The sequence below is a fragment of the Cucumis sativus genome, chromosome 4 (assembly GCF_000004075.3).
Source record: "Cucumis sativus cultivar 9930 chromosome 4, Cucumber_9930_V3, whole genome shotgun sequence".
NCBI lineage: Eukaryota > Viridiplantae > Streptophyta > Magnoliopsida > Cucurbitales > Cucurbitaceae > Cucumis > Cucumis sativus.
In genome coordinates this window covers 17511854-17526027 of record NC_026658.2, presented here as the reverse complement: position 1 = coordinate 17526027, position 14174 = coordinate 17511854, and the positions used below count along the sequence as shown (strand labels likewise).

Here is a 14174-nt window from a genome sequence, read left to right as displayed (position 1 = left end):
ATAAATAAAAAAGAATTGTAAAGTTTACTATGCTAATTCTACAAATTTAATTCACTATATAAAGTCTACTATGCTAATTGAAAAATATTTTTTTCTCAAGTATGCAACAATAGACAGGTATATGCTTATAAATATAAAAAAAGAAAAAAAAGTTATAAGTTTAGTTTGAAAAAAACTTGTTTTATATTTTTAATAAAACCTTGAGATTTGTAGTGTATATAAAAAGAAGAGTGGATATATAAATAAAATTATGAGTTATGTTTGCATCACTAAGGTTGACCTCTTGAGCTACCAAAGTCCAAATTTAAATTTAAAATGGAAATCAAATAATAACCAAAATCCCAAAAGACATAAAACGACGATCGAATTTTCAAAATCAAAAGCAAAGAGTTGTTATAAAGGGGTAATTTAGACATTTCACCTACCAATAGCGTCCCGCGTTTTGAACGCGCTTAAAACCATTTCTTCTTCGTCTTCTTCGTCTTCTTCGTCTTCCCTTAACACCTCCAACTCTTCTCTTCATTTCCATTTCCCCTGATCTCTAACCCCTTTATCCCCCATTTTTTCCCTCCCATCATTCCTCACTGATCCCACATCTACTAATATATGTATATATGGTCCACTTCCTCAACCCAAAGTCCCCATTAAACTTCTCTTTCCTCTAACCTTTTTCTGTTCATACCATCTCAACCCCCATTTCTCGCTTCCCTTTCCAACATTCGGAATGCATGCCTTCAATCTCTCCCCTCTCTCCCTTCTCTTTCTCATTTTCTCCCTTTCCTTCTGCGGCACCTTTTGCCTCGCCGACTGGAAGTCATCGGCAGTCAATCCTTTTGATTCCTCGATCTTGCTTCCCGTCAAAGGGAATGTTTACCCTCTAGGGTCTGTCTTTCTACTGCTTTCTTGCTTCTTCTTCTTCTTCTTTTTTCTGTTGAAATTTTATCGATAATGGGGTTGGAATATTCTGCAGGCATTTTACGGTTTCTGTTACTATTGGCAATCCGCCGAAGGTTTTTGAACTGGATATTGATACTGGGAGTGATCTAACTTGGGTTCAATGTGATGCTCCTTGTACTGGTTGCACTCTGGTTAGTTGAATTTAAATTACTTCTAGTTTTTATTTGACTATTTCTTTCTTTTCTTTTGATTTTTAGTAGCTGTTTCTGTACTTTTGTAGCCTCATGATAGGCTCTATAAACCGCATAATAACGTTGTGCGTTGTGGAGAACCATTGTGTTCGGCACTTTTCTCCGCAAGCAAGTCCCCTTGTAAGAACCCAAATGATCAATGTGACTATGAGGTTGAGTATGCTGACCATGGATCATCCATTGGTGTATTGGTCAAAGATCCTGTTCCTTTGAGACTCACTAATGGAACTATCTTAGCTCCCAATTTGGGCTTTGGGTTTGTATAGAATTTGCTTATTCTTTTGGTAGTTTTGATTGTTTGGTTTGGCTTGCCAACAGTGAAGGAAACTAAGTATCAATCTTTCTTGCATATGATGCTTTTGTCTGCAGTTGTGGATATGATCAGCATAATGGCGGTTCGCAATTGCCTCCGTTGACGGCTGGCGTACTTGGGCTTGGAAATAGTAAAGCTACCATGGCAACTCAGCTAAGCGCTCTCAGTCATGTACGCAACGTACTGGGGCACTGTTTCAGTGGACAAGGGGGAGGATTTCTATTCTTTGGAGGAGACCTTGTTCCATCTTCGGGGATGTCGTGGATGCCGATTTTACGCACCCCAGGAGGGTCAGTGAGCAATTCTGATAACTTTGACATTGATTAGTGCTTCATAAAGCTTTGTGTAGTTGTGACTGAACTTGAACTTGATGTCAATTGCAGGAAGTACTCGGCTGGACCTGCAGAGGTTTATTTTGGTGGGAATCCTGTTGGAATTAGAGGCCTTATACTAACTTTTGATAGTGGAAGCTCTTACACTTACTTCAACTCTCAAGTTTATGGAGCAGTACTGAATCTGGTAAGTAGGTAACAAGAAATTATTTTTACAGTTATAAATGTGATGAATGAGATATCATCAGAAGTAGGAGTTTGTAGAAAGAAACTAATAATCTGAAATGACATCCCAGTTGAGGAACGGTTTAAAAGGACAACCTTTAAGAGATGCACCTGAAGATAAGACCCTTCCGATATGCTGGAAAGGCTCAAAAGCTTTCAAATCAGTGGCTGATGTGAGAAACTTTTTTAAGCCCTTGGCCTTGAGCTTTGGAAACTCCAAGGTTCAGTTCCAAATACCACCTGAAGCCTATCTGATCATCAGTGTAAGTTACCCAGATATCTAGTTTGCTTATCCATAATTAACTGAATGAAACCATATGTTACCTACAAAATATAATACTTATGAACCAAAACGAGCATAAGTGTTGGTGGTTCAAATCACTCTCATCTGTTGCACAATTAACGGTTAAATTTTGAATTTGGTTCCTTTGCTTTGGAGAAGTTAGAGTTTAGTCATCGTTAGAATTTAGTTTATATGGTTTAATAAAATCTCATAATTAATATATAGTTTGACAAAATCCCCATAAACAATCTCCCATCATAAGGACAATTTACAAAGGTTTTTATCAAACCATAGGGATTAAAATCTAGTTATAACAAATAGAAACTAAATTCTAACTTTTTCCAAACCACAAATACTAGAATTTTAAACTAACTGATCTTAACAAGCTCCTTTTCACTTTTACAGAATTTAGGCAATGTTTGCTTGGGAATTTTGAATGGGTCCCAAGTAGGATTGGGAAATGTTAACCTGATTGGAGGTAAGATACTGAGAAACACAGTTGGATCTTTCTTTAACAAGTTTTCCTCCATAATTTCAACTTCATTTTACCCCATTGTTCATGTACAGATATCTCTATGCTTGATAAAATGATGGTCTATGACAACGAGAGACAGCAGATCGGTTGGGCTCCTGCAAACTGTAGTAAGCCTCCCAGGAAATGAAAGTATGTGATGTGTTTACATTTTGTAAGTGTTCTACTCAAGAGAACAATCAATTACTAGCCAAAGGCATATAATACTATAGCTCTTGTATTTGAAGGGGTTATACAAAAATAATAAAATGATGATTTTGATAGAATCTTGTTCAACTGATTTATTTTAGGTTTGCTTCTAACTTCAGGATATTCCTTATCAATTAGCAAAACAGAAACAGGTAATTGAATAATCAAATATGATGGGAATTCAGGTTGTAGGGTTCTTGAACGTTTGAACTTTAATTTAATTTAATTTAACTTTTTTTATTTTGAACTGAGTTGAATGTGTGGGATGAGAATTTGAACTTTGACAATAATATGGATGTAGAAAATTTTGGATTTACATGGATGAATTAATAGCTTGGACGAGATCCACTAAACTGAAATTATTGATATTGATTTTCATTCTAAATTAAAACGGATCCCAATTATAATGGATTTACATTCAATCAATAAATCTCAATTACAAGGGAAATTGGATTGTTTTGAGCTTGTGTAATATAAACAGTTTGTAACAGAAATTTGATCTTGATTGAGGTCATTCACATCCACGAGATTGTTAAAGATAGATTGCCAGTACTAATTTACTAATATGTTTACTTCAAACGCATCCAAGACCACACAATCAATCAAATAACCAATGGGTCGCACAAAAGTAATGGATTCCACAGACTCTCTCCTTGTGGGGTCAATGTTCATAAGGATTTTAAAATACCTAAAAGCAGAATGTTGCCAAACACCAACAAATGTAATTAAAATAAACTTCTCATATTATTACTGCTTCATATGTTTTATGTATGGATGAGCAAACTTGGTCTAAGTTTAATTCAACCCATTTCTATTTTATTACCCACCACCATAAAAGGAGATGAGATAATTTACACCTCCAGTTACCATATTCTCCTTTTCAGTCTTATTAAAATTAGAAAGTAAAAATTTTAAAAATAAAACAATGATACTGGTACTTGTTCCTCCACACAACAATCTCAATCAATAATTAATAAGAGTAGTTTCCGTATAAAAAATGATCTCGGGTTATTAACAAAAAAATTCCCTCTCCTTAATCATTGGTCGATTTTGATCCTACTCCATCGAAACCGAACTCAATCAAAAATTTGAAAGAAAAAGAAAAGTAGAGGGGAATTAGAAAATATAGAGTAAGATGTATGATATCCGTCGTTGTATCATTGAAAAAAAGCACTTCGTGCGAAAGCTGAAACCACTTTTTCTTTCACATAATGTAGTTTCTTTGTAATTTGTAGCATTCTTTCTATAGAAAAAAAATTAAAAGCAAAAGCCTGTACAACAACAACAAAACTCTAAGTACCCTTCTTTTAGTGGGAATCCCCTTCCTTCCTTTTCCTTCTCCACACATTTTCTCAGGAGATTTAAACAAAATATAATTTACACTTTGCATTTTAATGTAGTCTCTTTTTCCCATGCTACAAAATTGAAACTTCCATATATATGAATGATATGATGAATAATAATTACAAGCAAACTTACCTCTTCCGCCTCATTAATTGCTTTTATGTTTACTAATGCCAACATCACAGTTCTTCATCTGATATTCTGTTTGACCATATAATTTCGATTTCGAGTGTTCGTGAAGAGCCATCTTTGTCTCCATCGTGATTTAAGCTGAATAATCCACTGTACAATCCTTCCGTTACAACTTTGTCGATCTGGATGGTCACTCTTCCGAGAGTAGACTGTAAAGGATCATTGTTATCATATTAGAACTAAGGTAACCAAAATCAAAGGTTGTGTTATTGCTTTAAGATGGTGCCATCGAACTAATCTTCCTATACGTCAAATAGGTGAAAATTGTAGAATGGTTTATAATCGGCAGGACTGGCATCAAGAAAAAATCGATCCAAAAATCATAACGGAAAACGATCAGTGTCAAAGGGGTAATTGTACTGGCCCTAGTTTGTCTTAGGATTAAAAAGAAGGACCAGAGGAATAAAATGGGCAATTCATCTTTCAGTTAGAAATAATTGAGAGCACACTACTTACCTTCCCAAAAGTGCTTTTGCTTTTGCAGATGATGTGCAGCTTTTGCCCCTTTGGAGGCACATCAAATGCCCAAGTAAATCCTTCTTTCCATTCTGGAGATGTACTGTGGCTAACAACCTGACCATGAGCCAGAAATCAACTTTAGCTAAACCCCACAAGTAAAAAGAAAAGCTTATGCAAATTCTATTTCCTAATAACTAGAACTGAGAATTCTGCCAAAATGCATTTGGCTTAGGCATCACATGGAAACAAGAAAATAAATGATTTTAAGAAAGTCCTAGCAATAGCATTGCTTAATTACCTTTGTTTGTCGAGGAGGGCCGTTCCCGATAGACAATCGACAGAAAGCATTTGTACTTCCCATCGTCTGTTTCAAGTTGTTTCCACGCTTAATAATAACAGTCAGACAACCTGGTAAGCAATGTAAAAGGCTATCTGCTCTGTCATGAAAACTAGGAGGGCAAGTTTTCATCAGCATTTGCAGTATAGGAATGGCCTCAGCTGCAATCATAGCTTGAGACTTTGCAATGTCTATTGGCATGGATGACCACGAATGCTTTAGCAAACATAAGGTATCCAAAACAGTTTCTTGTGCTGCCTCATTACCAGATTTTAGAGCTCCAATCAGATGAGGTATGGAAAGAGTAGCTGCTTCAGAAACATGGAGTTTGGGAAAGTTGGTGAATATGACATTCAAGGTTCTTAAAACCTCTTCATTGATGGTTGCGGTAGACCACAATTCCCTCTCTAGTGCAGCTGCATAATAAAATATTCAATGCGGTCATTTTCAATTTGAGAAACCCAAGGGAGAAAGGAATAAACTGAGAAAAAAAAATGTTCTAAAAAAAGCATTAGAAAAAGATTAATATCCCCTTCAGGAAAATGATACTAAATCTTTCCTGCCTTGAAGTAAATTAACCTCTAAACAAGGTGTTCCATCCCTCCGTACAAACAAAGTGCTTATGTTCATTAGATAATTTCTAAAGCACTAATGCTTAAATATAGAGTAAACCAAAGTCCAATATATTGTAGAACAAAGAGATTTAACAGTTCGAGGCTTAAACTACCTGTCAAAGATCTGATGAGCTCATTTGACACATATTCTTGTAATGTGTGATTAGAAAACAAGAATTTTATCAGCAATGCTGCCTGACCAGAAATTTCTGGACTTGGAGACAAGAGAAGCTCCTGAACAACCAGTATTCCACCCGCTTCAGCAACTGCTCGCCTATTTGTTCTGCTGTGCATGACAAAGTTTTGCAGAGCACAAATAGCCACCATTTTCATTTCTTCTGTTGCCTCATCTTCAAGCAAGCTTATCAATGCACGACAAGCAGATACAGAGTCGCTAGCTCTTGCATGTCCCGCATGCTGTGACAGATCTCCCAGTGCTAAAGTTGCAAGAAGCTTACCGGGCTGGGATCTAGTCTGTGGATCTAATAAATACTGTGATAAGGGTGCTATTGCATACTTGGAAACCTTCATCTCTCGCACTCTGACATTATTAAATAAAGTTTCAAGTAACCTTCCAGACGCTTCTTCACACTGATGAGATCTTAGAAGGTCCACCAATGCATCTATAGCACCAGCTTCTGCCATTTGCTCGGCACTTGATGTATCATTACCTTCATGATTAACTAAAGCACTGAGAGCCACCGTGATAGTGCTCTCCACAGTTGAATGCAACATTTTCACAAGAACAACCACAGGAACTTTAAAATAATACTTAGCATTGAATCGCAAAACATTAGACAAAATCATGGCGGCTGATTCCCACAGAGTGTGAGGAGGCTGAGGGTCCTCTTGTATAATAACCTTAGAAAGCTCAAAGATACCTCCAGCATCAGCAACAGACTTAGGCCAGCTAGTGGAAATTTTTTCCAATGCCCTTATAGCTGTTTGCTGTAGATTCAATATTCCAATCCCAGCAAGTTGAACAAGTGGCACAACTGCATTCTTAGTTGTAATATCTTGCTGAAAATGTTCTTGTGCAAGAAGATGAGATAATAACTCTGTGCCGAGCTGCTGGACAGCTCGGGATGGGGACTCAAGAAATGAAATCAGAGGCTCAATAACCTGGCTAGGGGTAAGATTTAGAGTCAAAAGACTTTGCGGTTTCTCCAAAATATTTACAAGGGCTTGCAAGGCACTGTGCTGCCCCCACAAATTAAAATCTGGACGAAGCAAAACCAAAAAAAGAGGTTCCACTATTTTTGCAGCATCTGAACTCCTGGCAATTGCATTACTATTTGTTAAAATGCGAAATAGTTCCGCCACTGAGGAGCATAACGAACTAGGAGCATCTGGCAGTAACTCGAGGCAATTGTCAATGACCCCAACCTTAACCATATCCATTTTGAGTTGAGTCCGATCTTTTCCCAACTTTATGAGAGAGCAGATGCTAGCTTCAATCAATCTATAATTAGTTCCAGAGACCAAACTAACAAGGAGGTTCACAATGTCATAGGGTAAAGTAAGCTCTACTTGTTGTTCATCATCCAACAATCTTTCAAGTGCACATACCCCAGACTCTACTGCTGCACTTGAATCTGACTGCATCAGAAATATGAGTGGCTGTATGCATTCAGAGACAATTGGATTTGTTCTTACCTTAATATTACCAAACAGCACAAAACATAGTTCTGCAGCATTTGTCTTTAGCTCCAAGGATGACGAAGTTATTAAAATTTTGCATAAACTGTCAAGAGGGGTTCCTTCCACGTCATTCAGTAGATCCGTTTTTGAAGAATATCCTGAAGTCAATCTAATTAATGCAGAAAGGGCGGCACCTTGTTCACTTTCTGATGTGGCATTGAGCATGTCAACTAATGGATAAAAAGCCTGCTTGGCTAGCTCAGAGTCCCTAATGTACTCACAATCAAAAAGTTCAAAAAGAGCCCTTGCAGCACTGAATCTTGCACTTCTTGATCCTAGACGCAGCACGGCTATAAGTTGATTCAAGGAACTGGCCGATGCCTCATAACGAATAAGATCAGGATTGCTAAATAAAATTCTCAGGAGATCAGATATTATGGCCTCTGTTGAGTCTTGCGGACTCAAAGAGAGGTACTTTGTCAAAGCATCCACAGCTCCAGCCTCAGCCATCATTAATTTATTTGCATCATTTCCATCGGCAATACGGGTCAAGAGCTTTACAGCAACAGGAGGAGCACCAGGTCTATCTGGTAATGGTCTCAAAAGATCAACTAGAAGAGGTATAGTTTTGCGTGCAGTTGACCCAATTCTGATTTCTTCAATCTCAAATAGATGCTCAAGAACAACTTGATCTGGTTTCTGTGTCAAAGAAAACTCATCTGCCAAAGAAACAAGGTTTGGCATATCTGACTCCAAAAACCCAATTAGTGTAATTAACCCAACAATTGCACCAGAATTTGCAATGGCAAGATTTACTCCTTTGCTACCATTACAAACAAGACTTGCTATTGCCTGTGCAGCAAAGAATTTATCATTCACCTCCTCGGATCTTGCCAGAAAAGCAAGTGAAGGAATAATACTCATTGTTGCAGGGGATGAGGCAACACTTGCATCTTGGAACAAAATTGCTAGGAGCAGGGCACTGATCCATATACCATCCACATCCTCCAATTCTGCCTGTTACAATGATATCACATATCAAACCTAAAAGAATCCAGTATAAATGAAAAGATAGCAGCAATACACTTAGACACACATGCTAAGTACGTGCACCACTCAGGCCTTGATAAATAGAACATTGGTGTTGTTTATGATTCAAGCTCATCAAACAGGAGGACCTAGCATACCTTATCATGATATCCAAAAAATGTTCTTTTTAAGTTGTTCTTACTCCACAAGAGGTGATGAAAGGGAAAGTGGCAAAAACTATTTATGTGAAAGACATTTCCTTAAAAATGATACTTATGGTTTAGAGCAAAGACATTTAGATTTGATGTAATTGCAGGCAGGATACATACCAATAGTTAAAATCAATTCTTCCAAAAAAGAAGAAAGAACATTAATATTCCCTACATAGCACATTTTCTCAAATTTTGGGTCACAGTTGCAGCAAAAAGTAATAACTTCCGTTCTCAACAAATATAAAAAATCTGCTCACCTGACACACTAACAGCAGAACAAAAGAAGGGAGAAAACAATTGGAAATAAATAATGATTTCTACGGGGATTGAACATTCAAGTTAACAAATGACTTGCCTGTGAATTTGTAGTATAGCTAACAAGCTTGTCAGACAGGGCCTCAAGTCCTCCAGCTTGCAGAACAGCAACCTTGTTCTCCACATTAAAAGAAGCAATTATTGACAACAACCAGAGGGCAATGGTACCTCCCATGACTGTGGCTGAGTCAGAAGCATCAAACCTATCTCCGTCTAGAAAAGTACTTCGTTTAATAAAACCTCTATGGGTCCTAACTTCAATATCTGGAGAGGAATAAGTAGAATTTTGTTTTATCAAACCCACTAAAGCATGTATGAGTAGTTTAAGACATCCAAATGAGTCTAGCGCTCCCACTGACTGCTGTTTGTGCTCCTTCATAGCACAGATGAGTAATGCAGCCCCTCCTGACTTTACCTCTGGATTTGAAGATTTTATTATTTTACTAGCAAGAGAATCAAGTGATTTTGATCTTGCAACTAACAAATCACCTAAAACAACAGGTTGGTCTCCACATAGTCTTGACAAAATTTCAATGACCCTGTCCTGGAGTGGAGATGGTCCCTCAGCAAGACAGTACACAAGTGGTTCCAAGCTTGAAGGATCTTCAGCCAGGGCAGACCATGGTGCATAAGTCAAGCTAGCTCCTACCTTGGTGATAAATAAGAGTGAAATTACTTCTAAAGCATCTACAACATTGTTCCCATCCAAATCCATAGACCTTAAGGAGTCAACTAGAGCAAGGACAATGAAACGACACTGAGCTTCACTTGCAAACACTTCACCAGGTTGAAAATGGTTCAACAATTGATGAAGGGCTTGAGCTGCACTCTTCTTACCAACTGGAGTTCCTTCTCCCAAAACTCTAGTTAGAGCTGAGACAACATCTTCTGCTAGAGCTTCTGCAGCTATTTGAGAATCAGATAGAAGATTGGCCAGGGCAGCAACTGCAGTTTCAGCAGCATCAACAGAAGACGTTTTAGCCAACTTAATCAGGGGCTTGACATCCCCTTCAGCAATATGGCGCATCTTATTCATTGCTTTTGTCTTGCTGGGTCGGGAGAGAGCAGCCAATGCTCGAGCAGATTGAGTGGCAACTTGAGTATTGCTAGCCAAGAGCTTCATACAAGGATGCACAATCTCATCAGTTGCAAGACTATCAGAAATATCTGGCCTTGAGCTAAATAAGTCTGCTAGAACAGAAGCAGCATGGGCTTGCGTTTCTTCATTTGATGAGTTGAGAACTTGAACAAGAGTTCTCAGACCCTTATTAGCTGCAGAATCTCTATGCACAAAATCTTCATATGACGCCATAGTAAGCACGTGACCTAGAACTTGAATTATGTTAGCTTTTTCTTTTGGAGAATCTCCTAAGAGCATGGCTAATAGCTGGTTTATAGTAGCAGAATCAGCAGTTTGAACAAGTTTTGAAAGTGCCATAGCAGACGCTTCCTGGCCCCTTGATCCACCACTTTTTAAAAGCCATAAAAATGCCGGGATGGCACCTGCACTTTCAACACAAGCTCGAATGTCTTCACTGTGACAGCACAAATTCCACAAAATATGTGCTGCATCCTCCCTTGCCTTGTGGGAACCAGTCTCTAATAACTGAACCAATGGAGGAATTCCACCCGCAGCAGTGATAGCCCACTTGCTGTCATCTACCTGGTCAGTCAAGATTTCCAGCAACTGAACAGCATACTCCTGATGTTGCTCACTTGATAACCCCAGTAATGATATAAGTAACTGAACTCCTTCTCTCTTGCCAATGGCTTCCCAGATGCCAACCCCATTGCAACATAAACTAGTCAAAGATGGAATTAGGTACTCTTGCACATCAGTAGCAGCAGTAGTAACAAGTCCAATAAGCACCTTTTTTGCTTCTGCATGGTTTAAACATTCTGAGAAATATACATTACCATATAGACTAGCCATTGCTTCGAGGACACGCTCCTGAACCAACTTATTATCGTGAGGCTTTAGAAGTGTTACAAGAATATCTTCTATTTTGGTAGCATTAAATGGGTCCTCATCAATGGACTTCTCAAAAACCATTAGAGTGTATGCAAGTGCTCCAACTATATCAGCAACCGGTGCATAATGACGAGGGGATTGTGAAAGTTCCCCTAGATAAAGTATTAGTGCAGACATCCCACCACAAAGATTGGCCAGTGCTCGTGTTGCATGCTCCTGTAGAGACTGGCCATGTTTACCCTGCATACACTCTTTAGAAGGGGCAACTACTGCCCTGATAAGTACGGGAATACCTTCCTCGTCCACAATTGCTTTTTTGGCCCCAGTTGACTTTGATGAGAGAGCCTCCAGAGCGTCAGCAGCACTTGCACGAACAGAAATATCATTTTTCTTACTTACAAGCCCAAGCAAAGCTTTCACAGCTCCAGATTCTATAACCTTAGCTATGCTATCACTGAAGGCCAACATTAGGCGTGCTAGAAGAGAAGCTGCATTTGACTGAACAGTTGCACTGTCAGAAGAAAGAAGATCAACAATGATATCCACTCCCCCAGCCTCAAGTGTGGCTTTCCAGTAACCATCCTTGTCTCCACAAAGATTTCTCAAAGATCCAGTAACGAATCCCTCTACAACTTTGTCCTGCCTATTGTTTGGATTTAGTTGGTTCCATAAGGTGGGTATCACACCTTCTGTGACAAATATCTTCATACCAACACGATCATTCAAAAGACCGCTTGAAGAAACTTCATAGATTGCCTCAGCTGCAGCCTTGCTAGCCTCAATTGATTCAGATTTCAAGAGTGAGAGCAATGGTGGGATGCACCCACCAAGAAGCACTTTCAACCGCAGTTCGTCATCTTTGCATAAAACACTTAGAGTTCTTGCAACATTAACTTTTGCGACCGCAGACCCAGTTCTGAGAACGTTGATAAACAAAGGCATAGCTTGAGAATGGGAGCCAATAAGTGTTCTAGCATCCTTTTGTGTTTTAGCAATTCCCAGTAGGCGTGCTGTAATAAGTTCTTTCTCTTGTGACGAAGACATACTTGCATGAAGTTGCTCAATAAGCTGAGCAACAGTAGCCATTGTAGTTTCTGGATCATCCATAATTGCTGCTCCATTATTTTCCCTGATAATTGGAAATATCCGTGCTCAGTACCTTACGACCATGAGGTTCGTTTAAACAATAACGAAATATATTTTAATTTTACCAAGAGTTGATAATTGGCACTTGCATGTAGACATGTAGTTGAAGACAAATAAACTGGTTTAAATTTTATTATTTATATACCATAACGTTGATCTATTGTCATATTTTCCATTAACAAAACCAACTGCCACACCAAGCAGAGAGGATGAAGGAAGAAAGAAACAAAACCTACCGAGGGCTAGAAGTAGAAGGTGACAGAGACTCAATTTTTTCTGTGGCAGGGGACTTCGACATTTCATGAATTCACTTCCTCAGCTTTCACCCGGCTCACCTGCAAGATGAAGTATAAAACCTCAGAACTCCTCAGGTACACTTTTAAGTTGCAGTTACATAGCAATGATAAACTCATAAACGAGTTTAAACTACAAGTATATAACAGAAATAACTCGAAATCCAAATTCCAAAATACCACAAGACATACATGCATACAGGGTTAAAGATCAAATTGTTACTCTTCTGTAGATCCAAAATCCAGAAAATGTTAAAAGACTTCCTTCGTTCGATCTCCCTAATGCAGAAGAAGCAGAACCCCAAAAACTTCCACCTTCCACCACAAGTCGGAGGCCGCTTCTTCCGACTCAGAAGCATGAAAACCCCAACTACCCCACTACCCAATTCAATTCCATCTCCAAAGACTCCAAAAAAACTATTTCCTCCAAAATCCAAAAAGAAGCAACCTCAGTTAAGTGTGATCTTTCACCGACAAACCAACATCAAAACAAATCCACTGCAAAACAGCAACCAGAAGAAGCAGATCAAAGTTGAATCAGTAAAAGATCTCTGAAACCCAGTAACCCAAATTACTTAAAACAACAGAAGAAGAAGAAGAAGAAGTAATTCAGATTTAGAAACAAAACCAAAAAAATAGAAAAAAATAATAATAAAAAAAAAGAAAGTACGGAGATCGGATCAGAAGTAGCGTCACAGAATCTAGGGCAAGAAAAACATGATTTGGGGAGTGGAAAATTGGAAATGTACCTGAATTTGGGGGTGATAAACTGGGGAATTGGGTATGTATGAACTAGAAAAGAAGTGAAATGAAGAAATTTAAAAAAAGAAAAGAAAAAACGGGAGCTTGAGAGGAAAAGAAGAGAGATAGAAGCAGTCTCAGAGTCTCAGTCTTTTCGCTTCCATCCTCCATGTGTGATGTGTGCAGTTTTTTTCTTTTTTTTCTTTTTCTTTTTCTTTTTTCCTAATTTTCTTGTGTTTTTATTAATATTCCTCCTCAGTCCTCAGTCCTCAGTCCTCAGCCCTCAGCCCTCAGCCCTCAGCCCTCAGCCCTCAGTGTGTGTTTTTCTTTATTTGTTGTATTTTAATTTTAAAACTGTGAAAGAAAGAAATAAAGAATGAATAAATAGAATAGTCATAAAAGCGCGGGTGATTGGGATTCGGTTGGAAGGAAAAAAAGCGAATGGCAATAAGCCCACTGCCCCTCCACTCTCCACCTCTTTCCACCTCTTTCCACCTCTTTCCTCTTTCCTCCCCACACCCACATTTCCTTTTATTTTTCTAAAACTACTTTTAACCTTTCTCATTTTATTTCAAAATATGCTTGTTGTTTTTAGTACCACATCCAACGAAATAAAATATTAATAAGAGGAAGCAAAATTGGTAGTAGGGTACACGTACGTATGTATAATGCAATTCACAAACAAATTGGACCAAATTGCATTCCCACCTTCATTCATTTTTACTGTGAAAGTCCCTTCACATATCCTTTCATTCATTCATAACTTTCCGCATCAATCCTTCCTCTATACCTCAAAGAGGATGACAAACCTGAAATGGGTCCTAAAGCATTTTGAAGAATGAGTTCTTCATTATAAA

General features: G+C 38.3%; 2 protein-coding genes across 3 annotated transcripts; one reads left to right on the top strand and one right to left on the bottom strand.

Moving 5' to 3' along the window:
* The first annotated feature begins 481 nt into the window (after positions 1-481).
* LOC101218615 (aspartic proteinase Asp1) lies at positions 482-3140 on the top strand. The gene is made up of 8 exons (XM_004142657.3): positions 482-882; positions 971-1088; positions 1178-1404; positions 1518-1751; positions 1845-1980; positions 2090-2281; positions 2707-2779; positions 2869-3140. The coding sequence occupies exons 1-8, from the start codon at positions 725-727 to the stop codon at positions 2961-2963; spliced, it is 1233 nt and encodes a 410-aa protein (XP_004142705.1). The 5' UTR covers positions 482-724; the 3' UTR covers positions 2964-3140.
* A 1008-nt stretch (positions 3141-4148) lies between these two features.
* LOC101220047 (protein CELLULOSE SYNTHASE INTERACTIVE 3) lies at positions 4149-13626 on the bottom strand. 2 transcript variants are annotated; one of them, XM_011655481.2, is made up of 8 exons: positions 13326-13625; positions 12769-13074; positions 12520-12618; positions 9206-12266; positions 6082-8626; positions 5316-5770; positions 5015-5131; positions 4149-4707 (listed from the first exon to the last, which is right to left on the bottom strand). In XM_011655481.2, exons 3-8 carry the CDS (start codon positions 12579-12581, stop codon positions 4546-4548), a joined length of 6402 nt encoding a protein of 2133 aa, XP_011653783.1. In that variant the 5' UTR covers positions 12582-12618; positions 12769-13074; positions 13326-13625; the 3' UTR covers positions 4149-4545. The 2 variants fall into 2 exon arrangements, with proteins under 2 accessions (XP_011653783.1, XP_031740021.1); XM_031884161.1 differs by lacking the exon at positions 12769-13074 and having other exon boundaries at positions 13326-13626.
* Positions 13627-14174: the final 548 nt, after the last annotated feature.